The 18,074-nt window shown below is 41.2% G+C and overlaps 1 protein-coding gene across 6 annotated transcripts in view; it reads right to left on the minus strand.

Annotated features, from left to right (window-relative positions):
- The window catches only part of PLCB1 (phospholipase C beta 1), a 249,505-nt gene that overhangs the window by 91,236 nt on the left and 140,195 nt on the right, over positions 1-18,074 (minus strand). For all 6 annotated transcript variants that reach the window (XM_065682353.1, XM_065682352.1, XM_065682354.1 and 3 more), the window contains exons 10-14: positions 15,955-16,037; positions 8,935-9,019; positions 8,270-8,447; positions 1,861-1,931; positions 1,162-1,258 (exon numbers count right to left, since the gene is read on the minus strand). In XM_065682353.1, coding sequence (XP_065538425.1) covers positions 1,162-1,258; positions 1,861-1,931; positions 8,270-8,447; positions 8,935-9,019; positions 15,955-16,037 — 514 coding nt within the window. The remainder of the gene's footprint in view (positions 1-1,161; positions 1,259-1,860; positions 1,932-8,269; positions 8,448-8,934; positions 9,020-15,954; positions 16,038-18,074) is intronic.

Below are 18,074 nucleotides of genomic sequence, written 5' to 3' on the forward strand. Positions count from 1 at the left end.
CAACATTTACCCATCAGACCACTGCTTTCAGGAACCAGCCATATTTATCACATAATGATTTTTTTTGACGCAAAATCCAGAAATATGAAGTCCTGAACATCATGTGTTCACTGAAACAGTGATCAAAGGTCACAGCAAGGCTTAGGATAAAAACCATGGACATCAGTTCTTTCATACAGACGAAACTCAGGCATGTGAGCAGAAGAAAGCTACACAAGACAATTTCCTAACAGCTGCATCAACTTGTCCTGCTAGGATTCACATGGCTTCCTTTCCAGAAGGAATATCTCCTTCCCACTGCGTTAATGTAGCTCTCATTAGAGCTTGAGGAGATTATAAATATCCAAAGGGACACCACTATAGGCATGGTTTCTGCATGACTTTGTGAATGCTTGTGTGTATACCTGTATAAATACCCACATACAAATGAACACATAGATAGCTTCTTATATGTTTTATCATTCATCAAGAGCAAATGTGAAATCCTGTATAAGGATAGGGACTGAGCACCCATTACCTGTCTTCTGCCAAGGCCTTCACAAATCCATATTAAAATGCTATACACTTCTTTAACTAAAAAGCACTAAGAGCATTTTGAAACCTGTCAAAACAAAGTGAAAAAGGGCAGGCAAACAGCAGGGGGTTCTGCACCAAGAGAAGATGCAGCAGTGTTTACTGAGGATGCCACTGAGTGCATTCCTAGCAAGGCATCTTCGGTAAAAGCCAGCAGGGGATGAAATTATGGCCTTTTCCATACAATACAGAGAGGCAGAAAAGAGTAAATCTGCACACGGGGAAGGGCAGACTCTGCTTACCCTTAAACCTCTGTAAGCAGAGGCAAAACAAGCAGCCCTTGCTTGATCTGCAGGAATGTGTATGATCACTTTCTCTAACTGCTCAAGTCATGGACAACTATAAGAACACAGTTTAAAAGATGTCTTTGAAATGGCAGCATGTTTATACTGCTGAAGGTTGATATTTAGACTAATAAAGGTTTCAAAATGAATCTGGCTTTATTTGGCTGAATACCAGGGAAAATTTTGTGTCTGTGTGCCTGTATCTAACTCACAGGGAGCCAAGCAGCATTCCTTCAGAACCTTCTTCTGAAGACTTCCTAGGTAATTTCCAATATAAGATGCTGCTCATGCTTAGCTTACTTACTTTTTGATACTTCAAATGACTCAAACTTCACAGGTTGAATGTAGTTCACCAGGTTAGACATCTCTTCAGTGGCCATAGCCTCACTTCCAGCAGTACCCTAGGACAGAGAAGGGAAAATGTTGCAGTTTTGATCTCTTCATGGTGGCCAGAGGCCACAAATACCAATGTCCAGTTTTCTATCAACCATGATATTCCTCATTCATCTCGGCTTTGTGAAGTCAATGCCTCACATAGGCAGCTTCACACACTAAAGAAGAAAATTTGCTATAAAATAGAAATGTTTAATTAAACTGCTGCTATTTACATTCTTTCTATGTGGCTCCTAAGGAAGGGACTGAATTACCTTCACACATGTGTAGAGCTGAGCACATCTATCAGTACTGTTGGATAAATAATAAAGACAGCTCTAAGGTTTTGATGTCAAGATTTCGTTACAACAATGCTAAGTACGCCAAGAGCAGGTGTCTAAAACAACTGTGGTGCTATTAATTCTTATTCGTGATGAGTAAGATGAAATGTAAATAACCAAAGCAAAGATGTGCTTCCAAATCGATTAACAACCAACTTCAGAAAGTTGGTGTGTTTCCCTGTGCTCTGCCTCCCTTTCTCCACTAGATGGTAGTCCCACTCCTGGTAGCACAAGCCAACCCACGACTACTGGAACCGACCCATCACCATAAGCCGTATCTACGCCCTTACTTCATCCATCGACGACTTCTTACAGTCATCATCATAGTCATCATCATCATCGCTCTCAATATCTGCTTCACCTGAAAAGTTTTAAGAGAAGATGATTACTTGAAGCAATAGCTATAATTACCAGAAATAAACTGAAGAAAGATGTGCAAGTAGAACTGCTTAAAGGAGGTGACATTAACCATGTTTTTTGACACATCACAAATCAAACACACTGTCTCAAGGGATCCATCCACCTTCAGCAGTGATAAGTTCTTACTGCCCAACCAAACAAAACTCTTCCTTTGCAGCTGCTGGATGCTCAGGGTTTGGTAATCATGGGGTAGGTATCCGTACTGAGAAGAGAGCATTGTGGGGTGTACAGTGTATGGGTATGGTCTCACAAACTACTCTGAAGAGATGTTTCCATGCTTGGAACACAGCCCTGGGGTTTAGGAAGTGCGAGTTCAAACTCCCTCCCTGCTGCAGGATCCCTGCAGGACCTCCATGAATGCCCCACCCGCTCTGGGAAGCCCACACAGCATGAATGGGGTGAAGAAATCACGCCTAAAACCAGATGAGATTCGCATGTGCTGTGGTGTCAAGGGCTGTTCAGCGGAATCCATCTGTTGTGAACGCATCGCAAGCCATGGGCTGAGGTAGCGCAGCTGGGAGGATCTGGCACAGGAGCCCGACTGCAATAGCTTGACTTCAACTACCTCCACAGGCTGCCTCGGTGTGCCTGACGTTCAGGACCTCGATGGCATAGCTCAAATACACCGGCTGAGGGCAGTGCAAATCAAATAATGTGAAGATGCATGAGGCTCATCCTTTCCCTGAAAACGTACTGATAGAGTAAATGGGACCAAATGAAACACCTTTTATACCTTGCTCCCAATTGCGGTGTTCTCATCCAGTTATGACGGGCAAGACACAGATTCTTTATTTTTAATTAACAAATACCTCCCCTGACCTCCAAACTGTTTTCATTTGGTTGCACCAGCGATTAAACCATGAAGGAATACAGCAAGCTTATCCTTCTCTTTCGTGACTCCTCCTGTGGGTCTGGCTGTCATAAAGTCTACACTGTGCATCCTAAGAAGAGTCTAGAAAAGAAGGTTTAACTTACACTGCAGCCACTTATCCACACCTGTAACACTGACAACTCTCCCTAAGGATCTTATTCCACAAACCTTCCGGCTTTCTTCAGCAGTGCCACTTCTCGTTTGGCAGCACTAATCCCTGCGCAGCATTCCCAAACTCTCCGGAGTCTGGTAATTCAGCCTTAGCTCCTCCTGTCAATTTAGAGTTTAATCCAAAGCCCACTGAGTCAATAAAGAAACTCCTCTTTGTTCCAGAAGGCCTTTGAATCATGCCCAGCAGGCCCCCTCTGAACACAGAGAACACATATGAGTGTGCCTTTCACAACCAAACGATGACTACCCAGGCTCTGTTTCCTTCCAGATGCAGATGTTGAAATGTCAGCCTTTTATTCATGAACACATTTCTTCCTGAACATTTCATTGATGAAAATAGCATGATTGCTCAACAGGCTCAAGGGATGGCTCAGGGAACCTCAACACATTGCAAAGAGCCAGCTGAGCTCTCACAGGGTTTGCAGCGACAATCTTTGAATGGGAAGCTCTCAACTGATTTAACCAGGCTGGAAAAACAACGCTTTGCACAGTCCATAGAATGAGGGATGTGGGCAGATTCCAGCCAACTTGCACTGCTGTGGTACCAGGCAGACCATAGCTTGTTCTTGCAAGAAGTGTCCACGGAGGGAAGTATATCCCAGGAAAACTCCCAAGAAGATCAGATCTCATTTTCAAGTTCTGCATCAGACAGCAAAACCAGCACAAATAATACACAGGATTGCAAACAGAACAAGAACTAGTGTGTTTTAGAAAGCATGACTACATCTGCGTTGCCTTTCCCCAGCAGCACAGTCCTACCCTCAAACTGAACCTTCTTTTCCCGTTACGCTTTTGGAACACAAAGTCAGAGCAAGTCTTGACCAGACTGAGATACCTTGTACTGTGGATGCCTTCGTGCTCTCCCTCCCACAGAGGCAGTGGGATCAGGCCCATGTCATCACTCCTGTCCCTCCCCAGGAGATGCATAACGCACGTGCACTGGCACATGCAGCTGTGCTGCAGGTCAGTTCCAGTATGTATGTGTGTGCTTGTCCAAGGGGCAATTAGCTGTAATGGCATAATTACTATTTGCATGTAGATGGGACTACAAACCCAGGCCAGGCTAGGGCTTCCCCATGCTATGTGGCATACAAATACAGTGAAAACAGACAGCGCTGCTCCAAGGGCTTGCCCTCCAAGTATGAGAAAAGAGCTTGCCCATGGACAAAGGCAGACAGAAGAGTATCAAGATATGAAAAGATGCTGCTCCCTAGCACAATAGGTAAATTAGATTCTGTCAACTGCTCATAGGCAGGAAACTTCTCAGTGGAGTAACAGGGCAGTTTCAAGGATGTTTTCAAGGTACTGCCCCTACTGAGTGGGGCAGCCTGGGGAAGGCAGAAAAGTGCTCGTTGGGTAATGTAGCAACTGTACAAAGGAGGCTGAATCCCAACTGACAGGTAAAGAGATTTGAATCTGTAATACTGAATGGAAGATGATTAGCAGAGAGCTGGGAATGACAAGCCAAATCCCTATTACCAAGGGTTGAGGAAGCAGAGTGCTAAATATTATCCATTCTCACCATGCCTCAGCAGTGTGACAGATATTGAGAGCCTAATAAAACAAAAGGTTACCCATTGCTTGAAATGCAGAGGAATTTGGTGATCTGCTTTCTCAGACCCCTTTAAAGCAGCAGCCAGAATGGATTATAACTGTGGTACTTGCTGGTGCAGCTTGTTAGCTTGATAAATAGAAAGCGGCCACCAGCACCTTCTGGGGTTTTTCCCCACAGGCTGTGCAGGAAAAATGAACTTTATTCAGTTTCCTAAAACCTTTTGCTTTGTGCCAGTGGGCCACAGCCTCTGCTGGCAGGCAGCAACAATGTACCCATGCATTTGCATACACCGAGGCTCAAACCTTCAACCCAGTTTTCTGTTTAGTCATTGTGATGATGGAGCCAATTCCACCCTCTCTCTCATTGTCTCCCCATCACTCTTTCCTTGCAGCATCCACTACTCTCTGAGGAAAATACCACTCTATGAGTGAGAAATGAACAATTTGCTCAAAAACTTACATACTGTTCAGCTGATGAGTTTTGGCTACTTTCTGTTTAGGCCTACAAATGTTCAATGCAGAACTGCCACCGTTCCTTTTGTACTGTGATGTGACTGTTTTGAAAACCTTGCTTATTGACTTCCATTCATTGTGCTCAAGCAGCCAGGTCCAAGATGCTTGTTTACCAAGACTGCAGTCTGTCTCACAAATGTTATCTCAGAATGTCTTTTGCTGCTTTGCAAGCCTTGCTGTACCTTTAGGGAAGGCTTTTCCCACTGACAGACATAATACCCTCGTGAAGTTACTTCTTACATCCGTTTCATGGACATCCCTCGAGCCATTCTGCAAAGCTCATTTCAGAACAGGGTTTTTAATTATTGCTACTATATCACCACCACCTAGCTTTCATATGGTATGTTTTATAAACATAACAAAAGACTGGGTTATTTGGCTTTACATCTAGCCTCAAGCAGCGTAAGACACGTTGAAGCTTGCTATCAACTGAAGTACAGATCTCCCTCTTTTTTGTACTGCTGTGATAAAACTCATTTGAAATCTCAAGAAGGGTAAATCAGCCCAACTTTCTCCTGGAGATCAGCAGTAATGCTGACAGGAGCTAGACAACAAAATAAAGGTTTTAAAATTACATATTCATCTTTCCAAATGCAAAGATTATATTAAGGTTGGACTATCGAAACACTTTGTGTAAAGAAGTGTACAGAATTAGGTTTCCTTTAGTGAATCTTTAATTGCATTACTCCTGCCATGCTGCAGAAATAAACTGGTACTGAGTATAATGCTTGAACTGCTCCAGCAAGAAACTGGTACTGGGTATAAAGGAGCATAATCTTGCCCTGCTCCAGCATTACTGTTGCTGATATTGAGAAGCACATAAAGAATGAGGCAGTGAAATGAAGGGTGTCATGGTGACTGTTGAGCACTGCCAATGGAACCGTGCTCTTCACTGGGTCTTGCCACAGCGGTCTTATCAAATGGTGAACAATTCTATATATACATTTTTAAATGCTCGCAGACAGAAATGTGGAACCTGATTCACAGACAAGCTGCGTGCTCAGAGCTGTAAAGCTGTAGCTGAAGTCTCTGGGTTGTGCTCTGAATACTTAAATATTCAAAGTACTCTTGAAAACTCAGATCCTGGATGTTCCCTGTCAGTCACCCCTAAACTGTTCTTAAGCTCCCTCAGACTCTGCTGTCCTTAAATTAAATTGGTTTAATATTACTTCACTCCCCATAGTTATTGTTGAGATAAATTCACTGCTATTACTCAAGGTTCATATGCAGCCTGGATACCCGCACTGAAATTCACTGCAAGATGAGGATGCTACGTATATCTAGGATCAAGCATTAAATGACAGAGAAAGAAAACATATTGACTAACTGCATTCTCCAAAGGAGGCATAGGTCCTGAAGGAGGAACAATGGCCAAAGGAAGGATTACCAGTCATGTATTTTGGCAGGCACACACAACCAAGGGACCACATCCATTTTGCAATCTCAGTTCTAGCCTTTTCTAATTTGTAAGTGTTCATCTTCATAATCTACACTTGACAGAGGTTGTTCTATAGATAATAGGGACATAATATTCAGTTAATTTGCCACATTACTATGGGACTGACTCCCCACCTTGCATTATCATCATCTAGATTCATAGATTCTTTTCCTAGGCTTGCTCAGAGAGAGGATCCTGAGGAACAAAGCTGTCCCCTTCTCTGCAGACCAGGCACTCAGAAAGCAAAGACATACACTTTGCCACTGGGTTCTCACTGTGTGTTGGTAACAGAAATGTAGAGTTAGGAACCCAGGGTTGATTTGAAGTGTTGGAAAGGAGTCAGTTGGCATCACACACTTCTTTTTCTGTTGCTTGGGATTTGACTAAAGCAAATCAAAGAACCAACATTAAATCATTGCTGACACCAGGATGAATCTTCCTTTGAAATGCAAGGCCTGCTCCAAAGCATGCCCTTTTCAAAGTTTCTTAACACAATAGTTGAAAACTCTTTCTTTGCTTCTAATAGGATAAACTATGTTATCCACAAATACAGCAGGATTTTTTTAGCTGTGATTCAGCTGGAGGCAAAGCGCCAGCACGAAACTTCCAGCTTAATTAATCAGAAAAAATTACAAACAATGGAAAAAAGGGTTTTTTTAATGGCAAATGGTAATGAACTTATATTCTAGTAGAGCTTCCAATTTGCTTTAGAAGTATGCTCCGCTACTGCGGCATAAATGTGTATGCTTCCAGCAATCCAACGTTTCAGTCTTAATAGGAAGAAGAAATTCTAGCGCAGGGAACAGAACCTGGGCTATGCATCAGGATGGACAGACTTTGGTGTCTGTCCAGCTGCTCACCTGCTCCTGTGGTTCAGAGCAAATCCTTTCTCTTTTTCTCTGGACTTCTCTTTGTCTTTTCTAGTCAGGTTTTAAGCTCTTCAGAACAAAGTGCATCTCTGACTAGTTTTGGCATACCAACACTCACAATGGTTCCCTGCAGATCCCATAGGTGTTACCAGAACATATGCATTAAATTTCAGTAACTTTTTTGTTTCATTTCTGATTTTAAAGATTTTGCTAATAATCTTAATGTAATAGCCTGCTTTCCATTGGCTGCATTCCCTACAATTCCTGATGGTAACAATATTTATTTGCAGTATTATTTTTGCCTGTTTCCATCTCTGGAACAAAAGAACATCTTACTGCACTTTGCACAGAGATCTGTGACATCTTCCCAACTAATGCACGACAACAGCAGGTTGAGCCTTGTCTGCCTGAGGAACAGATTATCTCATTCAGCTACCCTAAAGCTTAAGACACTGAAGAAGCACTACAGATCTCCTGAGCAAGGGGTTTACTCTGAAAGGGCACCAAATGGTAGGCACATCTCAGAGGTAACAGGAGAAAGAAAACATGTCTGTTTGGTATTGGGCTTGGGCACACAGAAAAGGCACCCAAGGGTGAAGGAGCTGGCAGCTTGCTCTACTTCCTAAGCAGCACAGACAAATGTTAGTACGCATCACTGGGCTTCAGGTCACTCTGTAAGTTATTTCTCAGCCACAAGCCTTCACAGACTCTTGGATCAATGACACTTAGCATCGTTTCCTACTGAGTGTGGCCCACGGTGGTGTACCTTTACCTTGCTAGAGCAATGTAAGTGGATGGAATTGTATCTGTAATCGAAACATTTGTGTTCTAGGGAGAAATACATCTGTGGGTCAAATTCATACCTGCTCCAGGGGAGGAAGGTTCAAACATACTGGATGTATCACTGCATGTGTTGGAAGCTTGCTCCGAGAGCTTCTTTTTTGCACTTCCATCTGCAGACTTGTGTGACTTCTTTTTATTCTTCACCAGAATTTTGTACATTAAATCCATTGGACTTGGAAGAGGAACCCCAGATTCAAGCTTGCGGAAGAAGGAAGAGAAATTTGTTAGAACAACAGAAGAAAAGGGCTCATGGCAGTTTCTTAGGGCACACATGGTACAAGATCATTTTGTGATCGCTATAAGCTCTGTTCAAATGAAATGTGTTTTGCACAAGAGGTAACCTCAACATTAAATGAAACAGGCTACTGAGGGCACTCAAGAAGAGAAGACAAATGCTTTATGAAATGTCTGCGGTAATAACCGAAATGAGTATTAGTTCAAATCTGAAAGCCTACATTATAAACCAGTAGCTATGAGAATCAATTGCATTTAGAAGATTATAATTCACTGTATCAGAACAATCTCTGCATCAGAAATGATACTCTTAAATCACCAACAGCTCATACTGTTTAACCCCCTACTTTAGACTCTGTTTTGAAAGGCTGTCTATGAAGAATGTCACAGGGCTGAAACAAATAAAATTCACACAGGTATTTGTGAGCTGATAAATACCAAACCGTATTACCGGGTATTTTTCCAAGGGATCCATAAGCAATGCATCTCCAAATATTAATCTGCAGTACTCTGCCATTTTTGCCTGTTGTTTAGGGCTGAAGGGAGAAAAGAAATAGAGAATGAGTCCTATTAATGCTACAGAGTGAAAGCAGCAGTAATGGAATATCTCATATCTCTAAACTAGACATAATTTACTGATCCAATTGCTGTGAATTTTGCGGAGACCTACATATATCATGTGATAATTTTTATTTCTCTGATAGACCTTAGCAAAAGGATCATACATGAAGTAAAGGCACTAATCAATTGAGTCATAGTGAAATTGAACTTTTAACACTGAGGTCTGCTTTCCCGTGCACTTAGTAGAAAACTAAAAAAGGAGGCTGAGCTGTTACCTTTAGGGAAATAACCATTAGATGAGTTTGCTTCTTTCAGGCAACGTTTTGATATAAAGTAGAAACTTTTTTCTCCTTACTTTACTTTATACACATGGCTGGCATTCTTCACACACGCACATGGAACCCCATTTGGATTTTGTTCTCTTTTTGTCATACCTGGCCTAAGGCATAATATCCAAAATGGTTACACAGACAGCAGTCTCCTGTGCAGGTGTCTGTTAAATTTGCCAAGCCAAGTGTATAGCCATCACCCTGTCTATAAGGCACAGCTATACAGAAGAAGGGGCAGAAGGCATTACTTGGGTCTCACAACCCGCAAAGCTGCATCAGTTACAGGCACTGGTACAGAAGCAGCCAGTTTCACTGCACATTTCTGAAGTGCAGTCAGTTTTACTGCAGATTTTCTGCCAAAACACAGCGTGTTTTCCCATCCTCTCTGTAAGCCTGTGCGAGGTGGGTGCTGAGCCTGTGCAGTGTGACAGCCCATACAGCCACAGCCCTACCCGGAGCTGCGCCTCTGCATTGCGCTCCATGATGAAGCACCCACTGCCCTCACCAGTTCACTCACCCTGACATATCCTCACTGCAGAAGTCAGAGCTGAGATGTAACTGTGCCTCTGCTAAGGTGTGTTATGTCAATTTGGACACAACTACATTTTATATGCATGTAATTACATAGTGCACTCATGTGCATGTAACTGGGAGGAACACATCATGACAGCCTTCTCAGTGGGGATCTAGATGCAATAACAAGCTGCTCACTAACCATTTCAGGTGGTCTGGGGATGTGGTCAGATTCCTTCTTTAAAACTTTAAAATCTTTATTTCAAATCAGAGAGAGTGTCAAATTTTACCACAGTAATTTACTGCACTGGTTTCTGTCACATCCTGTCGAAGTAAACCGAACCTCAGTAAACTCTATTTATAATCAGTTTTCCCCAAATGCAACCTAAGAATTAAATCCTTCCTGCATATCAGTGATGGGAGTTTTAGGACTGAAGGTAGGTTATACTGCTCAGAAATACCACTCAAATCATTTTAAAATGCAGCTTAGTGCTACAGGCGCTTTCTCTATAATCCTAGGTGACTTTTCTTGCCTACAAGAAATCTGGAGAGGGACTTTTTACAAGGGCATGTTGTAACAGGACAAGGGGCAATGGCTTTCAACTGATGGAGCAGAGATTGAGATGAGCTCTTAGGCAGAAGCTCTTCCCTGTGAGGGTGCTGAGGCGCTGGCACAGGGTGCCCAGAGAAGCTGTGGCTGCCCCATCCCTGGCAGTGTCCAAGGCCAGGCTGGACACAGGGGCTTGGAGCAAGCTGCTCTAGTGGAGGGTGTCCTTGCCCATCGCAGGGGTTTGGAACTAAATAAGCTTTAAGGTCCCTTCCAACCCAAATCTTTCCTTGATTCCATGATTCTATGTGTAGTTTTGTTATATGTGTCCCTTTAAAATCTGCAGTATCTGAGCTTAGCTATCTTCAAAAGTTTCCCTTTTTGATACTCTTTGGAGGAGGCTCGATTAAAGGACAGGTTTCTATCGCTTAATATAACTTCCTCAACTACTGTTAATGATGATCTGCATATCACTGAAGCTACACAAATGGTATAAGCAGTTTTGTTACCATGGAGCTCTTTTTCATGACAAACTAGAGCTGGGTGTATAGGAAAAAAGGAGTGCTCATTTCTCTCGCAAACTAGGAGTACAACAACTGCTGTGTCCAGTTTGTTGTTAGCTACCAAGTGAGCTCCTGTACTGCAGCTCTTGCTGGGGTCAGCAAGGCTAAACCAGAGCTGACAAAAAGGCTGGGTGACATTTGAATCAGGAAATGTAATTTCCCCAAGATCAGCATTCTGGATGACCCCTGAAGCAGATCCGGGGTGAACCAGTCATTAGCTCAGTCACTGACAAAATATAGTGCAAGGAGGCTTTAAATTACTCCACAAAGCCTTGCAAGTGCTGCATGCAGTTTAAATCACTGCAGCATTTCGTGAAGGCTTGCATTTGCATACAGGCCATTCACCAAAAAAGCTAAAAGCCACTTTCAGTTGAGGATGGAAAATTAAGATTAAGACAAGCAAAGGAGTGGAACTAAGAACCCACAAGGGAGAAGGCGATGGGAAGAATAAATCACGTTTTAGCTATTTCTAACCACTAGCTACCAAGGAAAATAAAGGTACCTCACTCCAGCAAGCAACCAGACTGGGTATTTGTGATAGGTCAAGGGGTCATTATGGTGAATTTCAGTCCAGTTTTTTCCACCAGTGTGTATTTGGAATAGGCCCATGCTCTTAGAACCCAGAAAGTTCAAGGGACATCTCTGAATCAAGAAAGCTCTACTATTGAAGTCGTAGTTATTAGATGCAACATCGGCACCTTTAAATGGGCACACTGACTCCAAAAGGAACTCTTGATAGGGATCTGAAGAAAACATGCAAGAGTTAAATGTAGTCATTTTCAAACTATCTCCACAGCTAGAACAAATGCTTCTGCTCTTCTAGGTGTAATTACCTGTTTGCCTGCAGGAGCACAGTGAGAACTTTCAGGTTTGCAAAAGAGAAAAATGTAATGCGACAGTATTTGGGGTTAGCACATAAATTCCAGTGTCACCGCATCCCGGGGGCGAAGGAGGAAACAGAAAATGATGTGAAAAACTAATGGGTTTTGATACAATAAAATGACTCTTCCAGTAGTAGGCAAGGCAAATGTAGGAAAGACTTGACATTACAAAATTACTTATTGCTATGAGCTGGACTATATGCACAGGCATTTTTGACAGCTCCTAAGAGGGAATAAAACATATTAGGTGTACCAGCATTTAACTGAGTGCTAGGATTTTGTGTTCTTTCTCTTTTTCTTATATATATGCATTGTTATATATATATGTATTGTTTCAAGAGAAAGCTCTTTAGTAATAATATACATAAAGTATTGCTGTTATAGTCTTAAAAAAAATGGAATATGTTTCCATTTATTTTCTCTTCTTTCAAAATGATGAACCAGGGCAACAGATTGAAATAGCAACTTTTGTACACCAACATATTTCCCCATTTGTGTTATGAAACAAAAACCAGGTATTTCCTGCTCCAGATCTACTATTATTGGAAATTCTCTCAGCATTCATGTATCGTAATGAAAACTGATTGCCTGAAAAGAGCTGACATTATCTGCTTTATGGTTTTTACTGTGCAGACATGGATGAGGAGCACAAAGACTAATTATATGTGTCCCCCCAAATGTGCCAGGGTAAAGGAGACACCTGGAGGTATGGAAATACAAAAAGAGTATTAAGAAATGTTTTCATTGCCATTAATGTATTGCTTGTACTTTGTTTTACTGTGTTTGCATTATGCCTGCTATGAAGGTCAATCAGAGACACGCTTTGGCACTACTGCTCCTAACACTATGTTATTGGCACTTCTGCAGAGATACTTCTTCTGCCTAAGACAAAAACACAGATGCTTCCCAGAAGAGTCTAAAATAATTTTGAGTGGAGGAAGAAAGTGATAAAACCCCTGTTAATGTCTGAAATAACAATTCCAGCAAGAAACCAGCAATATGAATAACTGTAATTAAATTTAATCTTGGAAGCAATCTTATATGGATACTGCTCAAGGATCACTTAACCTTTTTGCTATATCATCAGTGCATTTGTAATTACAGAGTGTCTGCTTTCAGATTTGCAGATTGCTTATCTTCCTGCAAGCCCAATTTCAACGTCAAGGTCTTCTTGAGGTCTTTGTAAGATTTTCAGGGAACCTTCCTATTCTTTTTTATAGAACCACAGCTTTTCTAAGTTCTTGCTTTTTGCAGTGTTCACGTTTCGATGTCAATATAAATGATGGCACACGTAAAGTTGGATCTAGTCTAAAAGTTATATGCTTTCCCCTTTTTCTAAACTTTTTAATGTATAAAACCAAGCAAGAATGAACACACTACATAGTGCAGTTATAGTAAACCAAAATTCTTCATATGCTATAAAGGTATTATAGAGGAGTCCTTCAAGGAAAAGCATTGAAAGAAAGCAAAACGAGTTGATTAACACCGTGTGCTCATTGCTGATTTGTTCCCTATGTGGGCAAAAAGAACCAGAAAGAAGAAAAGCTACATTTTAAGTCCGGTGGTGTCATGTCTATGGTGGTGATCTGAAACTTATTTACCTCTGATAAACACAGTCTGTTTTAAAAGCCATGCATACAGAACATGGGCTTAAACCATCTTTTGGTTTAAACCGAAGCCAAAAGGACCAACATTTCACACATGAATACTGACTCTAGGAACCTGAAAACTGGAAGGAAAAATCGGTCACTCCAAAGTAGGAATTGCTATCATAAGATTTGTTAGACAGCAATTCTATAAAAGCAGTTGTCATTTTTGTTAATGCTTTGGGGAAAGTCCATCTTTAAGATCTAGGAGAAAAACAACATTCCAAGTAAATGAAGAGACAAAAGGAACATTCCATGAAATTAAGTGAAGGTTTCTGTGAGTGGCATGACTAATTGCAGATTTCTCTAGCAACCAGTGAAGAAATGAAGGGATAATTGTAGCAGTTGGTAAAATAACTAGAAATTATTCTAAGCCAAAGCAAAATTAGAAATCACACACATTAAATCCGATGATTTACTGCTGCAGCAAATAATAGCAATAAAGCCTCAGAAAGAGAAAATACTTGATACTGGTTTTGCAAACTTGCTTTGCTAAAAACCTCTGTCATAGCCATGCATGGAAAAGGACATCAAATAATACACTTTGGGATAATTCATTAATCCATCACTGGAGTTCTCCGGAGAGAAAGGTCCAGTGGTTTCTGTGGGGCAAACTGTAAAGATCAGAGCAACACAGCAGTAACTCCGTTCCTTCTTTGACAAATTCCTGCAGTACCACAGCACCTTTAATTTTGACATGGTTTCATCTTACAGCTTTAAAGCCACTTTTGTACATAACATCTGACAGGAATTTATCTTATACCTTTTAACTTCTTTACTTTCCTAAAATAGAACAGATCAACCCTGGAATAGCTGAAGGTGTCTTAATGACTCTGAAAGGGGAAAAATGTAACCCTTATGGTTAAAATAAATTGCATGCTGCTTTTTCTCTGCATTACAGTAACACGGTGAATGTATGTTTTAACAAATATGGAAGAATGAATACAAAATCTAATGTACTGAAGAATGATGGTTGAGATCTTCAGTTCTAAAGACCAGAGGTTGCATTTGGAAACTCTTGAGAAGAGCAATTTGTGTTAAACCCTACAGCAGTATGTGGGAATAAGCAAGTCCAAAGTGACAGAACTTACACCAAAAAGGAGTGGACTGATTAAAGAAAGAAACTAAATACATACAGTATCTGTGTGGTCTTTCAGAGGAAGAAAGGACTAACTAAACAGGATTTAACAGGTAGCAGTTTGAATCATAACCATGTGGCCTTTAAATGTGTGCAGGGCAATAACAGATTTGCCCACAAAAGGTAAACTTCTACTGTAAGGTATAGAATCACATGGGGGGAAAAAACCCTTAAGATCATCAAGTCCAACGATAAACCTACCACTGCCGAGTCCACCACTACATCATGTCCCTAAGCACCACATCTGTATATACAGGTAGTGTACAGGCAGTGTAGGCCAGCTCTCAGATTTTAACCTTTTCTACCTATATAATGTTTGTTCAGTTTTGTCACATCTGTTCTTACAAACATTCCTTCATGGCTGCTTCTCCCAGTTCCTTGCCTTATGAGCATGTTCTTCCTAAACCAATGGAAAAGCAGTTAGCACTCGCCCTTTTTCCTCTTCAGGAAACAGAACTGCCACCATCTTTTCTGATTTGTGTTAAATCAGAGCTGCCCCAAAGATTACTTTTTATTCCACATTAAGGCTTCTCAGTCCATACTGGCCCCAGAATTACTGATAACGTTTTCACAGCAGAAAACGTAAGGGGAAAAGGCAATTGAAATGAATCAGTGTCACCCCATTTTGAGCTACGCGGTCTCTATAATCAAAACCAAAGTTAATGTCAAACTTAAGAAAAATAAGAGCTAAAATAACAACAGTAACAAATAGATCAATGGGATAAATTTAGAAATATTCTCACTTATTTCTTCTTTTTTACCAAGAAAAATTGTCCTTTTCTTTTGTAACAACAAAAGGAAAGGGAAAGAAAACAGCTCAAGCAAATGGGTATTTTCTGGCAGCAACAGGACGGTTCCTGGCCATCCACAGCACCTATCTTGGATTCCTAGTTGATCTATGGTTTTGGCCTCTACATCTAGCACACAAGAAACAGATCAAATTCTGTTCACAGAATTTGCTTACAGCAAAGAATAGGGTCGTAAGGAGGTGAAATAGTTTCTTTTTCTCTGATGAAGTACTGGTAGAGCAGAACATACTGACACTGTAAAGTTTACACAGTTTGTCTCACAATTATTCAAACTCTTTCCTATGAAGGGCTGTAATTCAGGAAGGCTTTTAAGAACATGCCCGATTCGTTCTGATCATCTTGGTTACAAAGGCTGATAGAGGGTTTTCTGGACTAAAAGCTGTTAGTCATGTCATTCAATAAAACTACCCCAAGTGCATACATTATTCTGTTCAGGCCTTACAATGAATATAGCACCATACAGGAAAACATGGTAATTACTTACGAATCCACGTGATTTTCAAAGGAAAGGAGGATTGGAAAGGGCGATGTCTTAAATGCACATTCAGCAATAGCTTCTATTACTTCCTAAAGAACCAAAATACATACAGTTACAAATTCATGTCTTTAAAGAAACAGGATGCTGGTCCCTGACGACAGAAAAGACCCAAAGAGGTCTGAAATCGTACCCGAACTGCCTGAAATCAGCTCTTCTGTTCTAAACATCCCAGAAAGCTCTGGAATGTGCTTTTGCAGCAACCAAATACTTCAACCTGAACTGTAATCAAATCTCCAAACTGGCTGATGAGCCTCAAGCACTGCATTTCTCAAGGAATGACTTATGTCTGCCTAAATCAATAGTTTAAATATAAAACAGTCTTTGTGGGGAACCGTTCCATGCCTGAAGCTATGACTTTCATGAACTATTTTGCATAATAATAAGCATGCTCTGACAAATGCATCTCTTCTAAACATCATCAGCACGAGCACGTATCCATAAACCCCTTTGTTAATCTCGTAAGTTTTAGTTTGCTCTTTTTTGATGAGAGAAATCCCTTTAAGGCAAAAGACAGAAAAAACATTACTTGGTTGAAAGAGTTGGCTGCAGAGTAATTATCAAACAGAGGGCTCAGAAACTGAAACTTCTACATGAGTTTCCTTTCAGCTCTGATGGAACCCGACAACTGTGAACCTAGTAAAGAAATCCTCTGGTAACACTAATTTTAGTGGGGTGCACAACACAGTAATGCACTTCCAGACACAAATGACTCAGTGTTTCCCTATTGAAACACAAATCTTTTTTCAAAAGAACTTATGGAACACTGAAGACTTCCCATAGCCATTGCTGTCAAATGCTGGAGCTTGTAAGAACCCAGAAGCCTGCTCCCTCCCAAACCATAAGGAGGGGCAAACCCTAAAAGATTAATTTCAAACAAGCCTCCTCAAACAAGGGATTCCTTTTGGTCATTTTCTATACTTGTAAAGGTTCACGCGTAACAGTAGGAAATCCACTTCCTAACATGAAAGCTGAGCTTCTGGTACAGTCTTCTGATGCTGGGTTGCAGAATCCAAGGCTGGAAGGACAGCAAAAGCCATCTCAAGATTTGCTGCTATGAGCTAGGATACAAACAAAAGTTAAAGTCTTCATGCAATTAGAATCAAACACAGCTCATGCCCAACTTGTTGTAGTCTCTCTTGTAAGATGAGAAACTAGCTCAGCACACACAGGTGGTGAATGACTACATTTAATAACTGCAATTATCAGATATTTAAATACTTCACCTATAACTAACCAGGCACTTCACCTAAGAGCACTCCTAGTCTTCAAAGAAAGGCAAAGCAGTTATTGGAAGAACAGTAAATGATGCAGAAGGCTGGATGAAGGCAGGCAGAAAGCTGCAGTTTCACAGATGCAGTTCTTATGGGAGAATGCACGATGGAATGATTCCTGCTTCACACTTTCTTTACAGCTCCACTAAATCACTCAGAGCTTGTATCACCCTAATGCTCTCCAGAAGCAGTGGGATTGCCAAAAGCATCTCAGGCAATTTTGACATGGCAAGGGAACAGCAGGGCTGAGAATTGGGTTGCAGATATTGAGTCCTCCCAACTTGATGCTCAACCCAGACCATTAGTGCTGGTACCCACCCCTTGGTTATGGAGGATCATGCAGACTTAAGAACACACGAGGCTGGATATAATATGTACTGCTGAAAAGCAGTCCTGATGCCTCTCTTGCTCCTACACACCGCTCAAGCTGTGGAGTAAAACAATACATTTATTTTCAACTGCCATCTCAACTGCAAAAAAGAGATGAAATCCAGCATGCCTGAGGAAAATAACCTGGAGGAGTAAAATCAGGATTACACGGATGAAATCTAAGAATGAGAAGCTCACTCATTGGTTCAGTGGAGAAGCAGGGGTGCTGGTGATTGCGCCTTGCACTGTGTTCAAATGTAAACGCAAATGCTCTATGGTCAGAGAAGAACAACCTGGTAAGTTGCATATCTGACTCCAGCTGCAGAACGACCCACCTGAACCACATCTCCCAGGTATATATAAAGTGCACACACACAGATTCCTGGTTATGGCATGGAAAATACTGTTGGTTCCCCATAATATCTC

This window comes from Lathamus discolor, chromosome 5, assembly GCF_037157495.1.
Source record: "Lathamus discolor isolate bLatDis1 chromosome 5, bLatDis1.hap1, whole genome shotgun sequence".
NCBI lineage: Eukaryota > Metazoa > Chordata > Aves > Psittaciformes > Psittacidae > Lathamus > Lathamus discolor.